Below are 27,805 nucleotides of genomic sequence, written 5' to 3'. Positions count from 1 at the left end.
TGCTGGGACTAAAGGTATGTGCCACCACACCCAGCTCCTCTCTGTCTTTTTAAAATCATTTTATTCTTCTTTTCTCCCAAGCCTACGTATATTTTAAAACACACTGTAAACATTTAGCGGTTTTTCTTAATGTGAATCTGTCTTTACTGTAAATCTTTATCTTTTTCTGGCCACAAGTCTTTTATCTGGTAAAAACAACATTTCTAAAATGAAAGCCACAGCTGTTTCAGCTGCATGTCTATCAAAGATGGTGGCGGGTACTTTTAGCAGTGCTTTTTCAAAGATGTGTGGTTTTTTGCTGCTTATGCTGAGTCAGGAAACCTCCCTTAAAGGAGCCACACATATCTTTGCTTGTCTCATGAAAAATAGAGTCCAACCTAGAAAATGTTGTTAGCAATAAGCCTTGCTTGTCTTTGTCCTTTTGTTTCTAAAACCCTTTTTAAAGCTTTTGTTAAATTTTAAGTGGAAGTTCTCATTGGCCACATTGCAGTGCCATATCATAACACTATGTCAGCAGTTGAAATAAAGCTAAACAGATGTCTCTGAAACAGCATTCATTCTGTCAGTGCTTTCATACATACAAGGTAGTCAGAAGATAGACCAGTGGTAGCTGTTGTCACCAGTGTTAGGTGTGTTCCTCATTAAGGGATCAATAGGAATATCCTGCACTTTTCTTTTGTCTAATGTGGTTCAGAAATTTTTCAAGTCTGGGTTTTTTGTTTGTTTGCTTGCTTGCTTGCTTATTTTGATTTTTGAGGTGGAGATAGTTTTTATGTGCCCACACATTTATATAGTCATGAACAACTTGAATAATTTCAGGGGGATAATATCTTTACTATAAGACAAAGTTATTTATTAATCTGTGAATTATGTGTATCACTGAGGAGGTAGTAGTACCTACATTTCCAACAAGTACATTTGCACTCAAAATGGAAGCATGTATTGCTTATAAAATGGAATGACCCAGGAAAAAGCATAGACTGTAGCCAATACAAAGAAACTTACAGTAGGACACATCCTTTTCAAAACATGTGAGCCTTGAAAGAGACTGTTCAAAGTCAGTTATCTAATAACTAAGAGTCAGAAAAGGATTGTACAGACTTATTTAGCTTTTACATTACATTTTATAAGTGCTATTTGCAATTTGACATCCTATCATATGTGTTTTAAACATTTACATAAGCATTCACACTGTTTGTTCCTCACCACTGTACATTAATCTAATTTAATACATAGATTTTGATATTACACTGGACCATTTTTAAGTATAAACCTGATGAAAAACCCAATATATTAATATATACATATATATGATAGATGAAAATGGATGATAGATAGGTAGATACATTAGATAGATAGATAGAGAGAGAGAGAGAGAGAGAGAGAGAGATGATAGATGACAGATACTGCAACTAATTATTTAACTTCTTTACAAATGTTTTCATTCTATACAGGAAAAATAAATGCAACCTTGATTGGTTATCAATAAAAATGGAAGCTCTTAGGTGACTATTTTCATGGAGGTAAGCATCTTAGGAAGTTAATCAGAACTTCATAATATACTTCATTTTTCCTCATTCCTAGTCATACTCTCAGATCTTATTTGAATTCAAATGACAGGTCAATAAAATCAGACCATCTAACAGATCAAGTAAGGCATCTAATCTTAAGAAATGCAGGAAAGCAACCATATTTTACAACAGAACCTATTCAAAAAAAGAAAAAAATATCTTCACCAAATTTAACAGTAAGAGTTGTTATCTTCTTTTCATAGATGATTGCTTAATCAATAGTCCATGCAATATTTTTTGAAAATGTATTTATTCCAATTTTTTTATACAATGCATTTTATCATGTTCCTTTTCCTCCATCAACTACTCCCGTGACTTCCTTATCTTCATACCCACTTACCTTCATGTTTTATGGATTGTGGTTTAGATACCCAGTGACACTCTTTAGAGAAGACTTATTTCCCCTTAACAGCAAGTATCTATTTCAAATAATTTATTGATGAGTTATGGGAATTTGTGTTCAATTCCAATTATTCATGGTGTGATATTTTTCCAGTTGGTCCTGTGATTTTATTTAAATTGTCACAATATTTTTCTGTTTATAAGTGTATTTTCCATTGTTAGTTGGAAAGACATTGTTTCCTCTATTACTCACCCCCTTTGGCTCATACAACGTTGCTGCATTCTTCTGCATTGATCCCTGTGCCTTGAAGGGAGTGGCTGACAAAGATCAATCTATTTCAGAATGAATACTCCAAATTATTTCACTTTCAACATAGATAACACTTTAAGATGTTTCATTTTATTAATTGCTTCTATAAACACAGTGTAACATGATCATACCTACATATTGTTCCTGCATATATCATTCCATATAACTTTTCAACATCCTTAGTTTTTGGCTATGGTATCTGACAATACATTGTGTCCATTTAGTGATACATTGTTTGTGGTTGTGGGGCCATTAACTATAGCATATAATTCCTATCAGACTAAGCCTCCTCAAAACAGAATTATCATTCCTCCCCTAGGAGTGATCCACTACTAATAGCTTATGAGATTGGAGGTAAGCTTTACAAATATCTATTCGATCTAAACCAGGAGTTTGCTGTATTGGTTATGTACAGATTTTTGCAGTTATCACAGATGTAATAAACAAACTTGTCAAGAAGGCAGCATATCACAATGCACTTTTTCATTATCAGGCACTTAAATTAGCATTTGTTATCTTCCCTAGTATTTCATAAGAATCTACGTAAGGGATTTTACATACGATTTCACATTTAGGACTGAGCTATCATGCTGTTATTTTCAGTGCTTTGTGCAGTCTCACATTGTTCCATTAGCTACAGATTTCTACATGAACAATTTTTTTTTGAGTTTAAGAAAAACATATGCATCTGTCTGCCAACATAATTACTGAAAATATAAAGGGGCATCATGATCACATGGTAATATAAAATCAGAGTGTTTTACTATATATCCTAGAAACTTTCCAGCTATCTTTTTATAATGAATATTCTTATACAAGGAGTGAAATATTAATGTGTATAATATACCTCAAATCAAATAAGAAAGGAATTAGTTACTTTATAGCTTCATCATTAAATCAAAGTGTGCCAACTTCAGAAAATAAATTATTAGTGTTTCATAGTTTTTTGCAGTCCCAGATAATCCCAGTTTAACAAACATCTAAATAGTGTATATATATATATATATATATATATATATATATATATATATATTGCAATTCAATGATACACAATTTCTACATGAAAATGACAATAGAAGAGAAAATTCTTAAAACTAAGTACTAATTGTAATCTACCCAATGATTATGTAGAAGAAAACATATTAGGTAAAAGCAATATTATTGATCCCATGATTTTCATGAATGAAAACTGAGGTCTAAGTGACATGATAGAACTCTAACATTTAGCATATTTTCTATTATAGTGCATAGGAACAAACCAGATACTTGAGTTGAAATTTGGTAAATATAACCAGCACCTGAAAATGTGAAATTCAATAACAATTTTAAATGTTAGCATGTGTGTCCCTGATTTTGTGAAAAGAATTTTTCTCAGGTTTTAACAAAATAACATAGCATTTTGGAGCAAAGATGCAGAGAAGCAACCCTGCACTGGAGGTCAAAATGCAAAAGACCTCCACAGCAACTGTAGCCTTGCCCTTGGTGCTATGGTAGACGGGAAGAAAGGTGATCCAGACACTACAGAACACCATTGTACTAAATGTAAGGAATTTGGCTTCATTGAATGTGTCAGGCAAATTCCTGGCCAAGAAAGCTATAGTAAAACTCACTAGGGCAATAAAACCCAAATATCCCAGGACCAAGTAAAAAGCCATAACTGAACCTTTGTTGCAAACAATCAAGATATGGCCAACTTCAATGTGTACATCAATATCAACAAATGGAGGAGAAATTCCCACCCAGATTCCACAAAGAATCAGTTGGATCATGGTGCATAAAGGAATGATCAAGTTAGATGTCCCTGATATTAGTAGCCACCTCATTCTTTTACCTGGGACAGTGACCTTGAATGCCAGTACTACAGTAACTGTCTTGGCCAAGACTGTAGAGACAGCAACAGTGAACACAACTGCAAATATGGTCTGCTGCATGATGCATGTGGCTGTATGTGGCTGTCCAATGAAGAGCAAGGAACAAAGAAAACAAGAAATGAGTGACATTAGCAGGCAGTAGCTGAGACTTCTGTTATTGGCCTTGACAATAGGAGTGTCTCGGTTTCTCATAAAAACACCAAATATAACAACTGTGAGAACAGAAAAGCAAAGAGCCAAGCAAGCCAAAACCATCCCTATGGGGTCTTCGTAAGACAGGAATGTCACAATTTTTGACAGGCAATGAGTTCCTTCCATGTTGGCATATTGATCGTCTGGACACTTCAAACAATAATCCATGCCTGGTTCAGGAAAATAAAATATATAACATAGTTAATATTTATCTTTTATTTAAGAATATATCTATGTACCACAAATTTAAAATATTTCATCAATGCATCAGACAGCATTAGCCTAAGTGACCTATCCTGTTGTCATAGGTAGTATTTGAGTGTGGTTGTTCATTAGAATTAATCTTGATTTTGAACTTCTATAAATCAAATATCTCATTAAGCAAGCATAATTCTTTATCATTCTTACGTATTCAAAACATTTTTGGTGAGTTGAAAGAAAACTGTAGGTAGCAAGCCAACATATACTAGTTACCATGAGAAAATATGTTCGAGTGTATAATTAATAGAATCATTTTTATTATTCAAAGTTCTATAGCATGCTCAGGAAAATAACAAAATTTCAGATGTTTACATGTATATTATTGTCTGGCTATAAGCAATAACATAGAATTCAAGCATCCATGTCCTCGTGAATTTCCTTACATGTACACACTTGATTCAATCCACATCTAGCTTTAAAATTTCTTCTAATAAAGCCAAGGAAAGTAGAAGATTTATCAACCAATTACCACACAAGCCTACACATTAACAATGCCACCCAATTTTATTCTTCAGTGTAAGTATTTGGGTAGGACACATTAGCTACAAATATTACTATCATCTATAATATTTGACATTCAATGATCATAAAGGTATATTATTTATTAAGAAAACATCAGAAGTAGATAATCTACATATCCTCAGGACATATATGTGACACATAATACTGGACATTTTTTATTTTCACCATAATATAGGCAGACTGAGCAGACTGGAAAGTGAAGACATCTTTCCAGTGCTCCATCTTTTCATCCAGGAATGTATATAGTTTCAATCACTTCTAATTTCTCCCTATTTAAATAGGGCCTTATCAAAACTTGTAGGCAAAATTGTTTTTTAAAAATCAGTTTTTAATGGTTTTACAATTATTCAGCATTTTAAATATGCTAAATTTTCAAACTTTGTATCTATAAGGAAGTAAACAGAACTTAAAATGTTTCTTTGTGGAATTGTATTTTCAACCAATACTATGACAATAAATGTTATGATATTATTTGATATTCCTGCAATAGTTTCATCCAAATATCCATGAATTGTAATACATTTTCTCCATAATATGCCATGAAAATATTTTATTTGCTTGCATTTTGACTGTGGTATCTAATCACAAATACTGGAATTTTAGTACAAATTGGTTTGTGTATCAGATCTGCAGCCTTATTAAATTTCCAATTTTCCATTGTTCAAACTATTACTCCTCAGGTATAAACGGTTCTGAGGATGAATTGAAACAATGTTCATACTATGTCATTCAACAGAAGGTATTTCCATACATTAGTTGCTTGGCATACTAAATTTAACTTCACATTCACAGTTTCCATTGGAATTTTTGCCCCAATAAATATATTGCCACCTACTTAACACAAACATTCCATGTGCATGTTAATTAGCATTATAATGAAAATATTAATTCAAAACGCTATTTGTTGGTTTCTAAATTCTACAATGAAGTAGAGTACTATTGAAAGTACAACCTACTAAGTGACAACATAATCTTCTGCATGAAACATTGTAAGGATTCGCGCATTACGCTGGCCTTCCCCTATCACCAGGCAGAATGCACTCAGGCAGTACTCTGGTCAGCCCAGGCTTCCATGAGTACTAGTCTGCAGGCAGGTGTAAAGGACCCCTTTAAGAGACAGACCCAGCACACTTAAAGATCTCGTTTGCTCTTTGCTTTCTTTTTGCTCTTTTGATCTTGCTTTTCTCACCTCTTTCTCTCCTCTTCTGTTCCTGGTGCCTCTATGTCTCTTCCCTTCTCCCTCATCCCCATTTCTAAATAAATTTCTCATTTAATCTCTGTCTGCCTGGTGTGTTATTCCCTCCCCTATAGTGAGCTATTCACTTTGTCCACATCTGTGGCACTGACCACACCCATTGGGGGCAGAGACAGGGGTGGAAGGACATGGGTAACTAGGTCTGAGGAGGAGCCCTGGAGAGCTCTCTGGCTGGCAGATTGTGGATTGGAGAGCATCTGGAGGAACCTGCTGGTGTTCATCTGTCTATGTGGTAAGTTATTTCTCCTGAATAAACATCTGTTCAGCCTATTTGTTTATCCTGATTGTTATTAAACCATGATATCTGGTGTCAGAAGTGGGATCAGGATTTTCACGGGATCAACAAATGCCATTCCATTTCCCTACCATCCCTTAACAGGCAGGTCCCTTGCATAACCAGGCAGGTACACTGCAGCTTGTGAGATGTTTGTGTCTGCCCGACAACTCCTTTATCTCTATCATGGCCCTGAGACCACTGCTCATCTCTAGCCCATTCTCTCACATTGCGTTCATACACAGCCCTGCAGCAATGGTCCTGCTTGTGTGTTCCAGCACATAGCCAGGCCTCTGGACTTGCCCTGCTTGTGTATTTCCACAGCTCAATGGCGCCAGATGGAGACAACACTTCTTAGGCCTGTGTTCCCAGCAATTTGCACAAAGCTCCTTTCACCCATTCATTTAACATAAATCCACTTGCCTTGTTTTGTTAAGAGCTATTCTACAGGGACAAGGATCAGAAGAATTGTCTGCTGCCTGATGCTATTTGGTGGTACACCTGCAGGCATAACTACCAAAGCTGAGATCTACAACTAAAAGCATAAAAGAAAAGACGCCAGGAAATAATCAACTTGAGGGCTAAAATCAACTAAATAGAAACCAGGAAAACAATACAAAAAAATCAATGCAACGAAGAGTTGGTTTATTGAGAAAATCAACAAGATAGAAAAACCTTTATCCAAATTAACGAAAAAGAAGAGAAAGAACACGCAAATAAACAAAATCAGAAACGAAAAGGGGAACATAACAACGGACACAGAGGAAATCTAGACAATTTTCAGGTCATACTTTGAAAACCTGTATTCCACAAAAATTGAAAATTCAAAGGAAATGGACAAATTTCTGGATAAATATAACTTACCAAAATTAAATCAAGAACAGACAAACAATTTAAATAGACCTATAACCCGCAATGAAATAGAAGCAGTCATCAAAAGCCTTCCAACCAAAAAAAGTACAGGGCCAGATGAATTCAGTGCAGAATTCTACCGGAAATTCCAGGAAGAACTAATACCACTACTCATCAAACTGTTCCACAAAATAGAAACAGAAGGTTCATTGCCTAACTCTTGGTACTCAAGCCTCACAAAGACACAATTAAGAAAGAAAACTACAGACCAATATTCATGATGAACATCGATGCAAAAAAATTCAATAAAATACTGGAAGACAGAATCCAAGAACACATCAGAGAAATCATCCACCATGACTAAGTAGGCTTCATCCCTGGATTGCAGGGATGGTTTAACATCCAAAATCTATCAACGTGATCCACCGTATAAACAAACTGAAAAAGAAAAACAACTTGATTATCTCCCTAGATGCTGAAAAAATCTTCGACAAAATTCAACATCCATTCATGATAAAGGTCTTGGAGAGGTCAGGGATAACAGGAGCATACCGAAATATGATAAGAGCAATATACAGCAAACCAACCAAATGAACTGCCAACCTCAAACTGAATGGAGAGAAACGTAAGCCAATTCCTCTAAAATCAGGAACAAGACAAGGCTGCCCTCTCTCTCCATATCTCTTCAATATCAAACCAGAAGTTCTAGCTTATGCTATAAGACAACAAAAGGAGATCAAGTGGATCCAAATTGGAAAGGAAGAAGTCAAACAGTCTCTATTTGCAAATGATATGATAGTTTACATAAGAGACCCAATAAACTCTACCAGGGAACTCCTACAGCTGATAAACACCTTCAGCAAACTAGCAGGATATAAGATAAACTCAAAAAAATCAACTGCCCTACTTTATTCAGACGACAAAGAGACAGAGAAACAAATCAAAGAAACATCACCCTTTACAATAGCCACTAACAACATAATGTATCTTGGTGTAACACTTACCAAACAAGTAAAAGACCTATATAATAAGAACTTTGTGGCTCTAAAGAAAGAATTTAAAGAAGATACCAGAAAATGGAAAGATCTCCCATGACCTTGGATAGGAAGGATAAACAGAGTAAAAATATCAATCTTGCCAAAAGCAATCTACAGATTCAATGCAATCCCCATTAAAATCCCACCACAATTCTTCACTGACCTAGAAAGGATAATAATCAACTGCATATGGAAAAACAAAAGACCCAGGGTAGCCAAAACAACCCTATACAATTAAAGAACTTCAGGAAGCATCACCATTCTTGACTTTAAGCTCTACTACAGAGCTATAGTTCTGAAAACAGCCTGGTATTGGCATAAAAATAGACAGGTAGACCAATGGAATTAATTTGAAAATCCTGACATTAACCCACACACCCATGAATACCTGCTTTTCTACAAAACAGCTAAAATTATACAATGAGGTGAGGACAGCATCTTCAACAAATGGTTCTGGCACAATTGGATGAGGGTGTGTAGAAGACTGCAGATAGACCCATGTCTGTCGCTATGCACAAAACTCAAGTCCAAATGGATCAAAGACCTCAACATCAATCCAGCCACATTGAACCTCTTAGAAGAGAAAGTAGGAGGTACCCTTGAACAAATTGGAATAGGAGACTGCTTCCTGAACATAACTCTAGGGGCACACACACTGAGAGTAATAATTAATAAATGGGACCTCTTCAAACTTAGAAGCTTCTGTAAGGCGAAGGACACAGTCGACAAGACCAAATGGCAGCCCACAGACTGGGAAAAGATTTTCAGCAGTCCTATATCCGACAAAGGGCTGATCTCCAAAATATACAAAGAACTCAAAAAACTAGTCAAGAAAAAACCAAATAACCCTAGTAAAAAATGGGGTACAGAACTGAAGAAAGAATTCTCAATAGAGGAATTCAAAAATACTGAATGACACTTAAGAGAGTGCTCAACATCCTTAGCTACCAGGGAAATGCAAATTAAAATAACTTTGAGATGCCATCTTACTCCTGCCAGAAGGGCTAAAATTAGAAACACCAATGATGACTCATGTTGGAGAGAATATGGAGAAAGGGGAACACTCCTCCACTGCTGATGGGAGTGTAAACTCATACAGCCATTTTAGAGATCAGTATGGCGGTTCCTCAGGAAAATGGAATTAGTTTACCACAGGACCCGGCAAACCCCCTCTTAGGCATATACCCAAAGGATTCACATCCATGCCACAAAGAGATGTGCTCAACTATGTTCATAGCAGCATTATTTGTAATAACAAGAACCTGGAAGCAACCTAGATGTCCCTCAATTGAAGAATGGTTAATGAAGATGTGGCACATATACACAATGGAATACTACTCTGCAGAAAAAAATAATGGTATCTTGAAATTCGCAGGCAAGTGGATGGCACTTGAAGAAACCATCCTGAATAAGGTAACCCAGTCACAAAAAGAGGAACACACTATGTACTCACTCATATATGGATTTTAGACCTAGATCAAAGGATCACCAGCCTATAATTCACACCACCAGAGGAACTAGGATACAAGGTGTATTCTAAGAGATTCATATAAATTCCCTCACAGAACTGGTAATGGACAAGTACCCCAGAGCTCAGGTGAAGTGGGGGGGGGGTGGCAGCGAATGGAGAGAGAAGTAGGAGTAAACGAAGGGGAGGAAAGGAAAACATGTGCAACCAGGAAGATTTAGCCTGGTTAGGAATAGAAGACAGGAAAGAGAGAGATGAGAGAGACAGAGAGAGAGAGAAAGAGGAAGAACATAAAAGTGGGAGCCAATATTGGTTTGAAGATAAAATTGAACACAAAGAAAGGTCTAGAGAAGTACAAGACTGCTGCCAACTAACAATGTGAGCTTCCGTGGAAAGGCTACCTTCCCGGTAGAGTGAGAACAACTAACTTATCCAGGGAGCCTTCAACTAATGCTTGTTGGAAACACTGAGTCAAACTTGAACCCAGATCAGATTGATAGGACAAGACCAGACTGCAGAAACACATAGAGACATCTTACCTGAACAAGGAGGAGCTAATGGGCCACCAGACTGATATCTGGGAAGCCAGCATGGGACTGACTCAGGCCCCCCTGAATATGGGTCTCAACCAGAAGGACTGAGCAGTCTAATGGACCTCAGACAGTGGAGCCAGGATGTATCCCTGGTGCACAAAAGGACCTTGTGAACACAACCCCCATGGAGCGAATACTGCCTTAATCTAGAGAAAGGAGAGAAGCCCTAGTCGCTACTTCACATGGCCTGTCAGATCTACATGACCCCAACTGGATGGCATTCCCCTACATATGGAATTGGGGTGGGATATGGGGGGGATGTAGTTAGAGTGCATGGGAGTGGGTAGACAGGGTAAAAGGGAGGTGAGGAGGGAAGGAGGGAGGGAGAGAGGAAGAGAGAAGGAATTGAGATCAACAAATAATTTAATAACAAAAATATAAAAAAAAAGATGCCTCCTTTCTCTACTCTGTGTATTTAGGAATAATATTTATCTTCTTTGTGTTGGTTTTAGTTGCTTAGGGTTGTTATGGAAGGAGTTGCTTAGACTTGAGTATCTCTTTTAGACAATGATAGGGTATGTTTGTGGATGGTATGGTTTAGATGGGATATAGGCAGATTAGCCTATCTTCTTGGGAATTATTTTAGTAATTGTCAGATATTAGTATTATACTGCTTCCATTGTTATATATTGTTATGTGTGGTAACCTATGTAAAATTAAGTTTATATTCCCTTCCCATAAAAAATGTATATTATATTTTGTCATATTGTGTAAAATCTTTCCATTTATGATGTTTTCTGCACATTTTCCTTACCATATTCTATGTATGTATACTTTTACTTATGTCCAAGACATTTCATATACTGATATAATTTAGGATATTTTTATCATGCTGCCCTTTATAGTTCTACCTCTGGTCTAGTCATTTCTACTCTACCTCTGTTTTAGGCCTTTATGTGTTTACAGAAGTACATGGTTATATTGCTTAGGTATTTGTCCATGCTTTACTCAGGTACATTTTAATACGTTTTTTATCTAAGTTCCTGAGTATTAAAGATTATCTTTACCCATGTTTCCTATACCTATGAAATTAGTCAGACATAGATACTTAATCTTCAAACACTTCATAGACCTGCAGAACATGGCATTTAAATGTTTTAATAGTAGTACTCTGTTGACATGAGGCATTGTTGCTCCTAACAGCATCATGCATTTTCCTTAAAATATGTTGGACACTGTTGTCGCTCCTTCTGGAGTCCATCCTCACTTCGGCTAATGCACTCTTGGGCAAAGGACTGGCCCCACCACTACCACTGATTTGGACATGTGGTCTATGTGCTTACAGGAGACAAACATAGAAGACTGCTGAACCTTGCCAAGTCAAGGTAAGATAGCCTTTCTACCTCCCTGCTTCTATTGTGGTTTGACAGGTTCTCTAGTCCTTAGCCAAACCTGGCTGTACCAACATTGCTGTGAGACCTTGAGTGACTGTCCAGGTAGCTTGCTGTTTCTGTCCACACTGAATCTATTGGAAGTTGCATACACACTTCCTATTATTGTTTTTTTCCTTCTCAGGTCTTTGATGAGGTTGAAGTTTAACTATCACAACTATTATTCTCTCTTCCTAGTTAGATATATTAGTTATTAGACTTAAGCTTTCCAACTTAGGACAATTCTATTGTAAACTGTGTTATGCCTTCACCCTAGGACTAGATATGTAGTTCTTAAGCTTGTATGTTCTTGTTTTCCCTTTTCTTAGCACTTGCTATTCAATGTTGTGTATATAGTTTTGTGTCAAGCCTAAAGATTTTCTTTAGACTAAAAGGGCAATCATAGAGAGATATTCACTTTGTTGGCATCTGTGGCACTGACCACACCCATTGGGTTGGAGACAGAGACATAAGTGACCTGTGTAACTAGTTCTGAGGAGGAGCCCAGGAGTGCTCTCTGGTTGGTGGATGCAGACTGGAGAGTGTCCACAATAACCTGCTGGTGTTCATCTGTCTATGTTTTAAGTTATTTCTCCCTGGATAAACATCTGTTCGGCCTATTTGTTTATCCTGATCCTTATTAAACTATGATACTCCACCTTGGTCACCCTTACCTGCTATGGAACCTGCAATGCTCTCCCACGTGGTCCCTTACCTTGGAACCCCCACTCAGGACCACCCCTCTTCTCCAGAAGTTCTCCTACAACTGTAACAAAAGCACAACATTTTGGTGCCATAACTCAGTCAGGATCTCCTCAAAAATTCCCCTGCTGCCTGTTGATAGGGGGCTGGAGATGCTCAGGGATCCTGACTCCAAACCAACAGTTCAGTCCCATTCACCCATTTGCTGGAAGATAGCATCCCACACCAGCTATAATTCGATAAGGTACTCTTTCTCATTGTAAATGTTTCATTTCTCTTATTCTTACATATGGGGGGAGGCTTCAGCCACAGTGCTTAAGGCCATAGCTGATCTCTCAAAGACCATAATCTCTGGTACATTTCCCACAGGTGAAATAAAGTACCTTGCTGAGTGGTACATCTGATTCCAGCTTTATACCTTCACCTCAATTTTGGCTTCATATCTTCTTGGTAACTGCCTTAGGACTGCTGAGTCCTTATCGTCCATAGTCAGCCCTGGCAAAGTTTTCAGACTGATGAGCTTCTAAGAACAATCTGCCATTCCTGCTTATAAGGCACCTTGCCCTTGGCCATAATCTTGGGCTGACGAGTTCCAAAAATGATGGTCCAGTTTTTGCTTCACCCATGGGAAATAAACCAGCCAAGGAGATAAGCCCATTCAATCCACTTCAATTTTAGGAGACCTTCCCAATTGTTGGCAGTGAACAGTTAGATGGAAGCAGTTACCATATATCCAAGCTTTTTCTACCTCTCTGCTAAATAATCACTTTCTTTAAACTTGTCTGTTTCCATTGTCTTCCTGGCATGATAAAAACACTTCCTGCTTCTACTGCAGTGTGTCTTAGGGCAGGAACCTCCTTCCACCTAAAAATGTCCTGTTCTGCTAGGCATCTCTTGTTCCTGTCTGTCCTATCTTCTGCCATGCTTCTCTGTACAGATGCCAGCAGCTATATCTCAAAACTCTCTAATTTCTGCCCGTGGTCAGTTTATGGCAGCTGCCATCTTGACCACGTGCCCTAGCCACACCCCACATGGTTCTTCCCTTTGCTATACCAATTGCCTAGGCAGAGGGAGAATCTAGCCAGCATCTGCCACCGACAAACCTGTCATTCATTTGCTTGTTAATTTTACTCTTTGTCTCCATTTTTTTTTCTCTGACTCTGTTGCATATGGCTTGCTTGTGGAGTAGCATGCCTCTCCAGGGCCTAGTAGGGCATACATTTCACACAAAATCTTGCAACGGATCTCCTTTCTTGTCATTGGCATTTTAAGTGGTCCCTATATCTTTAAATGTTCTGTCTGTTTACTACATCGTACAAATCAGAGCTCACACTCTGGTTCTTTTTATTTTTACCCAGTCCTGTTTGATATATCTGTACATGTGATTTAAATTTAATATTATATATAAATGTAAGCTAACTCTCTATACCAACTTACATTCAACTATACTATCTCAAATATTTCTAAATTGTTATGTATCTTTTATGATGGTAAATATTTAAGGCTATAAAGATCTATTTCAAATTAACAAAATATATATGCCACCCTGTCTTCCTATAAGCTGTTTATAAAGGGAATTTTTCTCTACTTCTTTATCCTTTACTGGTGTAAATCTAATCTACTAAGTTAAAACCAGTCAGGCTGGAGGGCTCTAAATATATAAATCATCCAAGCCTCTCAGCTTGGATCCAGTTTTCCAGACAGATTAATTATTTACAGAGATATAGCCTTACCTACCTACCTATGTGCTTAAAGCAAGTAACTAAAGACAAGTTTTGTCTACTATGATAGACTAAACAGACAGACAGCCCTCAAATGCTCATAGATATAGAGAATATGGCATTTAAAATGTTTCATTAAAAAGCTCTTATAACAAAGAGACAGGCCAGCTGCTGGCACCACCCATTTCCTTTAAGAAGACTAGTGAACACTGAAGAAACTCCACCTACAAAAGTGGTAATGCTAGCCACTGAGAAATTTTGTCTTTCATTTTAACTGCTGCAAATGACTCTAAGGACCATGGGAAAGAGGGCAGTGGAATCAATGTTCTCCATGTTGCTTGGGTCAACATAGGCACATCTTCCAAAATGCTCCTAATGCACAGGTCTCATGCTATTGGCAGAAGGCAGATGTCCTTAAAGCCTCTAACCTCAACAACTATGGAGGACCTGGGAATGGCTGTCCATGCTGTTAGCTAGTAAATCTCTGCTAGTCTCTAATCATTAATTTAGATAAAATTTTATCCTTTTCAAGAACTCTGATGCTTTTAATGACTGTATCTTTGCCAGTTTATAGCAGCAGTCAAAGCTCAACCTGTTACACAACAGATTTTAGGAATGGGTATTATAAGTCTTATCTGTGTGAAGGTAGGAAAGTGTAAGGTGTATGAAGCTAAGGATGTTCATTGTGAAGGTCTAAGGATGGAAAAGTCTAATATAAGGTGGATAAATGCAAGTTATGAAAGTCTGAGGATGGAAACATCTAAGATGATTAAGTAAGGTATATGAATTTGAGTTACAAAAGTCTGAGGAGAAAAAGGCTTAAACAATGACAGAAAAGTGCTTTGAGACATTGAAATGAATGAAATATGTTCCATATTTCTCACATCGTGCTGCTGTTCCTAGTCTTAACATTACTCAGTAAAGTTTTAATGAGCTACTCATACAATTCTAACAAAGTACTAAACACCATACTATACCACTATACAATCATAACTATAACTACAAACTCAAAATTAAGATGTTTTTCATTGTGCTAAAGATCTGTCATTTGTATGAGTGTCAATGCTTTCAGCCAAATCATTTCAAACATGAATATGCTACTAATGTGCCTAATATTTATGTTTTCACAAACTCAAAGTATTCTTATAAGTTCCGGGGAGCTGAATTGGACTCACCCAAACGGATCTCAAAGAGACACCAGAGTTCCATAAAGCATGGACTGTGATGAAACAACCAGCTGCCACAGAATGTGGCAGCACCCCAGCTTTCTCAGGTCCCCCAAAGATGATCAATGCCCCCCAGGTTAACAGGAAGTAGTCTTGAGAATTTGATGTGCTTATTCCCTAACCTGCCATGCCTAACTCCTTACCTTTTTAATAATAAGTAAAGGTGGGAAAGTAATGATTGAGGCATTACACTGGCCTGCTCCTGACACCTGGCAGGATGCACTCCCATGTGGTCCCTTCCTTGGAACCCCCACTCAGGACCACCCCCTTCTCCAGCTTTATTCTTACAACTGTAACAAAAAAAACCACACATTACAGAACAAATATTCACCAAAAAGAATGCAGCATTCTGGAGCATCTGCACCTTGTCACATAGCTCATGAATTCAAAAATAAAGGTTTGAATTTCTCATATTTTGGGAAAGACAAAAAAATAGATACAATGTATTCACAAATGCTGATTTGAGGCTGAGGATAGATCCTATAATGTTGTAGTCTAAATCGGTTTCCAGGATAAATATTATGTGCAATGCTTCATATTGAGATACAGGCATCAGTGTGTGTTATTACAAAAATCAGTAATTTTTTAAAGCTTAGGAATGGCTTTTGACATTTCCAAATAAGGACTCTGTGAATTATACAATAATTGGAGACATTCATTAATCCAATGAAGTTTTAGTAAAATTTATACTTACCTGACATGTTGGAAATTTCATTTTCTGGACAGGGGATACAATCAAAGCAACATATAGCCTTTCCATCTTGAAGGGATTTTCTGAATCCTGGACTGCAAGGTGTACTGCATATTGAGGGTGGAGTCTGAGAAAAACCACATGTGCATTGGCAATAAATGGTTTTATTTTACTGGACAGGAGTTACAGTGACTTAAAACATAATGCCATTTTAAAAGTTCCTTTGACAAACATAAATTAATAATTCAGCATTTCATTGACCTTTGAGGTATTCTGATTTTATTTTAATTTGTGTACTATGAAATATATATTTTATATATGTAAATGAATGCATATATATATATACATTTTAGTCTATACAACTCTTAGAAAAATATCAAATCATGAAAGGAAATGTAGGTTCATGGAGAGTTAGTGAATAAATGCCTAAACATTAAAGTGCTTATCCCATGAAGAAAAACAAAACCATTAAAAGATTAAGGTTCTCATGTTGTATGTGGAGTATTACAGTTAAGTCCAACAAACCTGTCTAAAATCTGTAGCCCACTCTATCATTTCATCAGACACAAGCAATTGTTCTTGCTGTGGCAAGTGTTGGGTAAACTTGCCTATTTTCACCTTAAGTCCACACATTTGTAGAAATTTCCCAATGTAGAAAATGTCATAATCTCTATCCAGGATGGCTTTCTCATTCATGCTCACTAAGTCTCCAGCAGGATTTACAAATTGGGCATTCCTCAGGAAAGAGACTACCTAAAACACATTTATTAATTCATTTTTAATCATGCCTTTACTAGGAAACATAGGGTGTAGATTTCCTCTGATTTTAAATTGTCTCCAAAATGTAACTTTATTAGAAGTGTTCAACTTAATAAAATAAGGTAAAAGTTCATGTAGCAGTAAAATATCATTAATTTGCAAAGTCACCAGTTTTTTATTAGTGCTATTTCCTAACATACACAGTGCTTGGAAAAGCAGTAGCTTTTTTCCAACCCTTTCTGCCATCAATGTTATCTTGAAAATATCTAATTGATGTCCTTAATATGTGGAAGAATGACTTGATTTCAATTAGGAACTATTTGTTACATTGGTAACCAGCAGTTTCACCACATAAATGACCAGTCACTTTTTTCATGCTGTTAAATAATTTTGTGATAAATATATAAAATTATATAATGCATGAAAATAAATAAGTAAAAAGTACTTCCTAAGAACTTCTAAAGTGTTACTTTTAGATATTAAATATATGGTATTTATATATGGTAGTCATACTCTGGATAAAATAGTATTAGGTTAAACTGTCAAATGTTGACAGTCTCTGTAAGTGTTTGTGTTGCACTGAAGAGATGCCATGACCAAGGTAATTCTTATTGAGAGTTCAATTTCTTGATCTAAAGGCAATAGGAAGTGAAACTGAGTGACAAACTGTTCACAGGTTGAGCATAGGAGAACTCAAAACCCCAAAGTGACACACATCAATTAAAAAAGCCAAAATTACTCCAACAAAACCTCACATCCAAAAGTGTCACTCTATGGAGGCCATTATCTTTGAAACCACCATCCAATGTTGGCTGGGTCTTAATTCATACCACTACTGTGATTTGCATTAATGGCCGTGAGAGAATAGAAAACTCAACAAATTTGACAAAAATGTGCCTAGATACTTTGTTAGGAGCCCATTGCTTATTGTAAGAAACTCATTTCAAAGACTCTTTATTGAGTATCATATTTTTCAAGTTGTTTTAAAATTTTAATAATCTAACACCATTACTATATGCTATTGCTTTCTTTCCTAGGTAATTATGAATAATTTACTTATCCATACCAGATAGTTATCAAGCACTATAGCTATAGCCATAGTGTCTTTGGGTGTCTATTTAAATAAAGACAAATTACCTGCAAGGATTCAACTTCAAGTCCCTTACCAGTATTCTTTGACCGTGTTTCGACTTGCTGCAAAAGTAACTCATGGAGTGAATGAGCCACAGCATACACAGCATTATATAGTTTGTAACTAGTGTCACTCATTGACATTTCAAACTGATACCTGGATAACCATTCCAGTAGCATTTTTCCTGAACATTTCTTCAGTTTCTTGCAATTAAATGATGACAAAGAACAATTAAAATATATCCACCATAATTTAGCAAGAGAAATAATATTACTGTAGTTTAGAGGTTTAACTGTCTGTATAAAATTTTTAAAACCAGCTATCTGAGAATAATGTTGTGAAAAGGTGAGAGTCCCATGGAAGGAGTTGAAGAGGAATTCTCCATTACTTGAAATGATATCCCATTGTGATGTAGTGACCCAGACTCTCCGAATGTCTACAAACTGCCATAGTCTTAGGTTCATTTGTAGATGAGAGTCTTTGTCTCCATAAATTATAACCACTTTTGCTGAAGACATCATGATCTGATTATAATACACACTAGCCCTTTTAATGAATAATATTATGTCATATGTGATAATAGTCACAAAGGCTAAACAAATGTCATGTCTTTGTATCTCTTTTCTCAATTCAGAGGCAAATTGAAGTCCTAGGTCATCATCTGAAATGATCAGTCCCACCCACTTCCAGCTGAAATAGATCATCAAAGACACCATGGCAACAGATACAGATGTGTCCTTGATATCCATCTGGGACAAATAAGGAAAGTGTTCATGGTTACTCAGGAGAGGATGAAAAGGACCATAATAAAGCTGTAGGACATAAAAAGTAAATAAAATCAATTTTATGAAAATGAAGTACACAAATCTCAGCCCTTATGTATGTAAATTTACCAAAATCTGCCATTGTTGGAAAGTTAAATTATTCATCATATTAAATATTTGTTACAACCAATCTTCATTGATTTTCTTAATAAAAAGACATATACTTATTCTTCCAATGAAACACTTCACATTCCCACTGTCTCTGTTTTCTGTTTCCCATATGGTTCTTTAAAGTACCCCTTAAAGAATCTGAATGTTTATGCTTTGAACTTTATAGATAAGAGTAAACAGAAATTCTATCTTATAATCTGCCAAAGTGAAAATAGTGTTTCATGAAATCCAAAGCATGCCATTTTACCTCTGGAATCCTGGAGATGTAAAGGAGTGGTCCAAGCATGGCAGATGGTAACCACATTGGTCCAGTAAGTACAGCTAAATATCTTCTCTGGTTTCTACAGTGGTAGTTAGGAAAATAATCACCTCTTTTTGAGGATAAACTGATTTTACTCTTGTCAGCCAATAGTTTACACTCAACTTTAACTAGCAGGGAAATATTGGGTAAAATATGAGGGTCCTTATTGATTTCATCAATGGCAAAATAAAGAGATAAAATCAAGTGGATGTTCTTAGTTGTCAACCTGAAACAACAAATCACAGTGTTCATTAGAGATTATGCTTTAAATGTGATAATCTTGAGTTTCTTTTCATGTAGACCATATACTGAATCATTTTTGGTTTTGTTTGTTGATTATCTTTCGTAAATTTTGATATGTTTGCTATGGTGACAAAAGTTGTGCAAATGTGGCAAATGAGGAGAAGTGGATTTTTATAATGCCTTTGGGTTGGTCTTTCTCAAATAGAATTTTGTCATCTGGAGTTTTCCTGCAATTTACTTTTGTTGTTTGTGAACATGTCAAGTAGCTTTTAGAATACAAAGCAGGTTGTGTTTAAACAAAAATGTGCTCCTGCCACAATCTTGGAATTCTTGTGTAAAATACATATAAAAAGTGAAGGAATTTTGTCTTCTACTGGAGTCATGATCTTTTTTTCAACAGAAACAGAACTGTCTAAAACCATGTAATTGCTATAAACATGAAGGATGAGAAGTCATGTTAATTTAGTGAGCAGCTGCTCGAATGCTTATGGATTCATAGTTGTTACAATTATAATGATCATTCCTCTTATTTCATTGCAGGTATATTTCTCATTTTCTTTATGTACGTGAGGCCAAATTATTGATATGGGACAAATTATAACAATGTGGATTGCTATTGATGTGTTTCATCTTATTCACTTAACTAGATTTTATAGCACTTGGCCCTGGTTTATGGGTTTATATTGGTTATTTGTGAATAGTTAACCTTTGTTCCTTCTGTAAAATTTTAACTTTTAATTTATTATTTTATTTAAACATTTAAATTTGTGTGAATATTTGCGATTCTCTTTTTTTTTAATTTATGTATTTATTTATTTATTTATTTATTTCCTTTTCTTTTGAAGACAGTTTCTCTGTATTTCTTTGGAGCCTGTTAAAGAACTAGCTTTGTAGACAAGCCTGGACTGGAGCTCACAGAAATCTGCCTGTCTCTGCCTCCTGAGTGCTGAAATTAAACGCATATGCCAATGCCCAGCTATTCATTACATTTTAAATGTTCATATATTTCACTAATTTCTGGATAACCTGAATTGAAATAAATGGCATGCCTTTTTCTATTGTTTCCTCCATCTATACATCTCAGATTTATTCTCATTTTACCACTCTATGTTCATGCACTTTTAAGTTGACAGCCTTTATATTTTATTGCATTTGCTACCCACACATATTTATGCATATGGAATTTGTTTCTGTCATTTTGAGTGTTTTTGTTATTTTACTGTGCTGACCTTGTTTTTATTGTTCATGAGTTTATGGTTCCCAAGCTGACCATTTTGCATTAAAAGTAGTGGTTCATCTCTAGGAAAAGCTAAAGTTCCTTCTCCAAGTAGTCATTATTTGCCTTTCGTTCTTGATATCATGATGTACCACTACAAAATTTTGAACCTTATATGTAAACATGTCTGTCAATGTTGATGCTGTCCTTTACTTGTTTATGTTGACAATTCTAGGAGTGACTGTTTTGTGGTAACTTCTAAGGTTTTGTTTGTTTGTTTGTTTTTTGGCTTTTATAATCTTTCAACTCTTCTTCTGTAATGTTTCATGAAGTTTAGATGTTGGTACTTTGTTGGTAATGTATCTGTTGTTCTTTCAGTCCTCATGATCAATTGAGCTTTGAACATGTCCAGTTGTGGTTTTCTATGTTGGTGTTCACTTGCTATAGAAAGAAGTTTTAATCATGTATTATTGTTATACCTCATCTCTGGGTATAAGAAAAAGATTTATACTATACAGAGTAATTATTCTTTTTAACAAATAGTGGAATCTTTGACATGATTCATAAACTCACTTGTTAGTATTCAGACACTTGTACTGTCCTGCCTTTGGGGTTCTGATGGGATACATGTTAAGCTGCAGCTACTAAGGGTACCACCTGTGCACATTCCCTATCTTCTCTTTTAAAAGGGCCTTGCCCACATCCTATCTCTATCAAACTCTTTCTGTCTCTCTGTCTCTGTCTGTCTCTCTGTGTGTGTTCCTTTCTTTCTTCCTCTCCCCTCTGTGCCTCTTTTTTTTCCTTCTGTTACTTCTATCTACAAAGGCTGGTCCCCCTTTCTCAACTTTTTCCTATTCCCTTTCCCTTAATAAAACACCTCTCTATGTAAATTCTGTTGCATGGCATCTTTCTTGTACCTTTTTAAAGAAATTACAATATCACTTGTCTAAGTTTTATGTACCAGTCATACATAAAAGTTTCTGCATCAATTTCTGAATGTTTTTTGATGAAGTGTTTTATACCTTTTAGAAAATATTCCCACTTTGTTAATCATCATTAATGCCATGTACTTGACATAATTCATGAGCTTTTGGTGATCAGATGTAAGTAGTCTATTTAGTTTCTCAAAAACCTTGACTATAGCTGAAGATTTTCCTCTGAAATATATCACATTGTGTTGTCCTTTGAAACATTAAATTTGCATGGCATATGGAAAGTTCAAATATTTTAATCTTATTTATTTCCAAGCAACAAGTTTAATTTGCAGTTTGTTACTACCTAAATAATATTCCTTATATGTTTATTTCTATTTATCATTACCAACTACAAAACTCCCGCTTCTAATTGGTTGGCATTCTTCTGTGTTGTCTTGCAAGTTTCTGTTGGTTTCTTCTAACATGAATATGTTTTACTGTGAAAAACTTCTATGTATATCTAACAAAGAAAAAAAAGATTCCAGCTTTATCCTCATTGAATAAAATTATTAAAAATTATCAACTTTAGCAACTAATAGGTACTAGAAGAGGCAGTTTATTTTCTTTAAGTTTTTAAGTTTTCCCCCTCATTACAAACTACATTCCAGTGGAATGTGACTTAGCTATGAGCATCTGGACAGTACAAATTGGACATGGTAGCCTTAAACAAGGGAAGGACAGACAATTGTGTGAGTAGGGAAGGGTGGTTGTCCTGGAATAATTGTGAGACAGGCATAAATGTTATCTCATTACATTACATTAAGTCTAAAGCAATGAAACAAAAGTTTTAAAATAGCACAAGCTAGTGTTTATATATGAGAAAATAAATGTATGATTAGTGTAGTATTTAAGGGACATCCATCAGAAAAATACTCTTGGTGATTCTTTCAATATTACAAAAAAGGAAGGAAAATTTTAACTATCATACAACAGAGCATTACCACTACATTACAATACCAGAAGAAGCTAAGACACTATGCATACATGTTCTAGTTTTATTTATGCTATGTTCTACATTAGTTAGAAATTGTACTCAGGTTATGTTAAGTGCTAAATGATGAATGGCTGAGAAAAAGATATTTATCACTCCATTAAGAATAATGAAGTTCTGTCCACTACAAAAGAATATATAGACTACAACCTAGATTAGATACACAAGCCAGACACAGAGGCATAGGTGTCATGATTTATAACATGTAGAAGAGAGAATATAGTAGCTGATGAGTAAGCAGTATGGCTTGTTCTTGTGCAATGTTTGGATAAAAATGAAATTGTAAAAATATAAAGTCATTGATTATCAAATTATAATCTGAGTACTCATTTCTAGAAAACTGAAGTAGAATTAAGAATCATGTAATGACTGCCAACTTCCAAAGCATATTAACACACCCTATACAGTCAAGGTCAGTGTTATCAGAATTTCTATTCTCAGTGCTCCTCTATGAGTTGCATGCATTTCTTCCATAGAAAAAATCATGCACTTACTCTCACATAATCCTCTTGTTTTTATGGGATCTGATTCTAGTGCCAATTATGTTAAGTAATGGAATTTTCCTGGAAATAAACAGCACATACCAACATGCTGTCTATAAGAAATCAACAAAAGAGTAAGTTTTATTGGGGTTGTCTATAGGAGTATGAGTGAGGAGTTATAACAGGATAAGAATGACTGAGATTCAGTGGTAACACCTAATCCACCTAACTCACAATCATTGTCAAACTGGAGCAACTAAACAAACTTCAGGTTGGAAGTCACCTTACTAGGGGGCTCAATTGGCCTGAATTTCCTGTTGTTAGCTAGGGTAGTTTCTGCATCGTTTGTGTCTAATTGGATGGTCTATCCTACTTTCATGGAACTGTGCTTGTCTTAGTATTTTTTGGGAGATGGTTCATGAATCTTGTAAGTGTTGTGGACTTCCTGTATATATTTTTTAGTTGTTTAACTTCTTTTTAAGGGGCTTTTGTCAGGGATGGAATGTTTCTATCAGTTAGGAATCTGCTAGAAAACAGATTCAACTAACTCCTAATAACATTATAACTATTGTCAATACATCTTTTTTTCCAACATCAGGAAAATGTTCATTTGCAAGAGATTTTGCTTAAAGCAGAGAACCACAACTACAACTGGCTTAGGTTTAATATATATATATATATATATATATATATATATATATATATATATATATCATACACACATAAATACATACATACATACATACATACATACATGTATATTTACACACCACCCCACTTCCAATATCAAGGATCACTGGAGTGAATGCAGAAAACTTTTTTCTTTATCAGATGACATAGATAAGAAAAAGAAAACATTATTTCTGGCCACAGCAGTGGAAATACATATGAAATTTGCAATAGCTTTGATAACTTCCAAAAAATCTATCAAAGTATATGCCAGCATAAAGAGGGAAGTAGGACACAAAATCTGACCATTTTATCAATGTTTGGGTGTTGCAAAGAGGTACTGATGCTGTTTTACTCAAGAGTACAGCCCAAGGTAACTTGACCATTTTCTATTGAAAGATGACACAAACAAGAAAATCTGGGAAGTAGAAATTTCTCTTGAAAGGGTTTTTTGAAAGAGACACATAATTGGTTAGTTACCAATGAAGGAATATTTTTAGGTAAAGTTGGTGGTGGGGGTTAATATCAACAAAATCTGTTGTGGCAAGCTCCTAAAGGACTCACAAAAATTCAACCCAGGCAATAACTTCAGTACATAACAGGTAGAGTTATTAAAAACAAATGAACTTTGGGAACCCATTCCACATAGATGGATACTCTCTCTGCCTAGACACATGTGGGAGGGCCTCGGCACTGCTCTAAATGAAATGACAGACTTTGAAGATTCCCCCATGGAAGGCCTTACCTTCCCTAGGGAGCAGAAAGGGGATGGGATGAGGGTTGGTTCGGGGGGAACAGGTGAGGAGGGTGTGTAGAAGAAACTGAAATTGACATGTAGAAAAAGCTTGTTTCAAATTTAAATAAAAAGTAAGTATATTCTGAAATTTAGTTCATTATCAAAGAGTTTTATTGATTCTGTTCATCTATTTGCTTTCACTATGCATCCCCATGAAAGAGAAAATGGCCAAAATCATTTATATCGTGACTGCCATAATTATGAGAAAAAGTATTGTGAAAATTGGGATTGGACAGTCCCAGTGGAGGACATGCATTGATCATAACTGAAAATTCTTGCTAAGTGTACGACACATGGGCTGTGCCAACTTGAATTTCAGTCAAGTGTCTGAGCATTTGAGCAGAATGCACATCCAAACTATAGAAATAATGGAAATATACATAATATTCCCTTTCTTACACCAATCAATTTTTATGTTTAAACTCATAACTAAAGCCACAAAGATAATTCCTTTACTCAGCTACAGATATTATGATTAGGTAGTGTAAAAGACTTAAAAACAAAATGAAAGTATTTTGTCACAGTCTACTGGTAAGGTACGTGTAAGAAAAGATAGAGATGAAGCTCAATTCTTCTAATGGACACCAACTCCCTGTAAATGATAACAGTGTTCTGCATTTGCAAGTTTTCACGGGTTGTTTCACACCTGCAATGACTCAGGGCCTATCAGCTATGCTCAAGATTTTACTATTATCCTAGCAATAATACAGCTCATTTCTGTAGTTTTTCCTAAGGTGCAATACTTCCATCCTTGCTGCAACTTGTCATTTTTCCTTCTGTTCTTACTACATATGTGCATTCATTTTTTTAAATCCCATTTCCTGTACAATTGAGACATTTATGGTAACATTATTACTTTTTCATAATTAATATTGACCATATATATATATATATATATATATATATATATATATATATAGTATATATATAGTATGTGTGTAAGAAATATCTCTCTTTAGTTAGTAGAAATAAGTTGTTTATTTGGACCTCTCCTATTTTGTGCCTCATAATTTTGTGAGCCTGAGTAGAGAAAGCACCTATAATTTCAACTTTGTGTTTTATAGAAATAAAATTTTCAGTCCTCTGATCAAGAAGTACATTGGTCCACTGGTTGATAACTAACTCAGCATTTATAAAAGCATGGAATCCATATTTTACCAGTTTGATTCCCTGAAAAATAATTTTTGCCTGTAATGTCCAAGTTGTCAATGATCTTGAATGACATGATAGCTTCAAGCCTCATCCTTGATGAAGGATGTACTCCTCTGTTGCACTTTCTCTGCTGTACTTACACTTAGGTCATTTTCATCTATGTCCAATCTTGGATTTATGAATCACCTCCTCATTATCCCATTTCACTCTGTATATTCCTTTTGTAAATTAACCAATATGATGACATGATCCTAATTCTTCATTCTCTAGCACTTCTAATTATATTTTTGACAAATATACTAGCAATCAAATAACTTTATACACTATATCATTGCTTTCATTCCTGAGAATGTTTTCACCATTATTCTACATTTTACATTATCCTACTATACTTTTAATATCATTCATTGGTATACCATTTAAAAGAAATACAGCTATGTCTCAAACTATGTGGTCCATTGTTCTATACCCCACACATGTAATAGTGGCCTATATTCAGGAGTCATCTTAAGAAATTTTCTAAAGTATAATTTTCTATGACAATTCCTTCCCAACTACAAAAGTCAAATACTTTAGAAAACTCATTAGTTAAAAAATAATATCAAATATAATTATCAGACTGTGATGTTTGCTTATCCCCATAATCCATACTTTTGTGTATTTAGGGGTAGTTTTAAAATGATAACTAAATGTACAATAGGTAACACAGGTGAAGATTACACAGGGAAAGTAATACATGAAATTTTGAAATAAGTAAATGTTCTTTTATAATGGGAAATTAACAAATTTGTAATTTTCTTACCCATATTACATGTGAGCGTATTTGGCAAATAAAAGGAAACTTAGGAGGTCACTGCTGGCAGTGGCATCACATCTCCTAAATGGTGAAAAAATGTTGTTCTGGAATACCTTCAAAAGATGATCTATGAATTTATGACCTAGAACTCCAAGTTCTGTCATTGTTAACACAAGAAAAATGAGGCTCAGTATTTGAAATAAAGTGGAAAGGAAAACAAAAACAAAGTTATCAATATGACCAGACATTTTCATTCTAATACTCAACTTCACACAACCATCACAGAAAAGAACAGTAATAAAGATATGACACTTTTGCTCAATACCCAAAGTATATTATAAAAATAGGTACCAATAAGACATGTTGGATGTACCATGATACTATTGCTCATGTACTGGTTATTCTGTGATAATAGATAAAACACTATCAGACCATATAAATACTACTTTACTGCAACTCTAGAAATATAGAAAATTCTGTGTTTTAGTGCTGGTTTCCAGGGACAATCATGACAGAACTTGAAGTGGGAAATATCACTACAAAACATCTCGCTTTAAGAAAAATGATTTAAAAATTTAACTATTTCAGGTGCTATTCTGTAAGATATGATGTGAGAAGTATGGACAATCAAAAAAAATTGATACCAGTGAAAATACTACCTGTAAGACACAAAGAATTTGCTTATGTTCTATGTAGTGAAAGAGTGTAAAATAGACAGAAGACACAGTAGTAGCAGATATTGTACTCAAGATTTACCATAATTAATCAAAATTAGTATATGAAGTACTTACTGCTTGTCAAGATTTCCATGGAAGTGATTATTCTTCATGTGTCCACTCCCAGTATAAATGGAAAAGAAACAATCAAGTTCCTTATCTCCATCCTGGTTTGCCTTGTCTTTTATTCTCAAGAAGCACTTAGGATCAGTAAGACTGCAGAAAAGAAAGGAAAGCCTAAGGATCAAGAAGACAAAAGTGAAAGAGAACATATTTATCATGTCACCAAAGGGACAAGCCTGAGCAAAAGTACTGGAGGAAGAATCAGGGGGAAAGCCATGTACCAATTTCACATATGTGGTCTCACCCGACTCTCTTTTTATTA

The 27,805-nt window shown here is 35.4% G+C and overlaps 1 protein-coding gene and 1 pseudogene across 1 annotated transcript; both read right to left on the bottom strand.

Annotated features, from left to right (window-relative positions):
* LOC127227310 (vomeronasal type-2 receptor 116-like) overlaps positions 1–1,917 on the bottom strand; it is a 28,302-nt pseudogene extending 26,385 nt beyond the window's left edge.
* Positions 1,918–3,548: 1,631 nt separating this feature from the next.
* Positions 3,549–27,701, bottom strand: LOC127227429 (vomeronasal type-2 receptor 116). Its single transcript, XM_051191741.1, has 6 exons — positions 27,496–27,701; positions 19,332–19,611; positions 18,155–18,961; positions 16,784–17,011; positions 16,262–16,385; positions 3,549–4,456 (listed from the first exon to the last, which is right to left on the bottom strand). Exons 1-6 carry the CDS (start codon positions 27,699–27,701, stop codon positions 3,549–3,551), a joined length of 2,553 nt encoding a protein of 850 aa, XP_051047698.1.
* Positions 27,702–27,805: the final 104 nt, after the last annotated feature.

Source organism: Phodopus roborovskii, unplaced genomic scaffold (assembly GCF_943737965.1).
Source record: "Phodopus roborovskii unplaced genomic scaffold, PHOROB, whole genome shotgun sequence".
In the NCBI taxonomy this organism is placed as follows: Eukaryota; Metazoa; Chordata; class Mammalia; order Rodentia; family Cricetidae; genus Phodopus; species Phodopus roborovskii.
The sequence above is the reverse complement of the archived record's forward strand: the minus strand, read 5'-3'. Positions and strand labels throughout refer to the sequence as shown.

Bases quoted from the DNA above. Each gene is read 5' to 3' on its own strand.
- LOC127227429 (XM_051191741.1), bottom strand. From the start codon at position 27,701: ATGATAAATATGTTCTCTTTCACTTTTGTCTTCTTGATCCTTAGGCTT. The intron at 19,612-27,495 runs GTAAGTACTTCA...TTGTTGTTTCAG, and splicing joins CATGGAAATCTTGACAAGCA to GTTGACAACTAAGAACATCC. The intron at 4,457-16,261 runs GTAAGTATAAAT...TTCCTGAACCAG, and splicing joins TGAAATTTCCAACATGTCAG to GCATGGATTATTGTTTGAAG.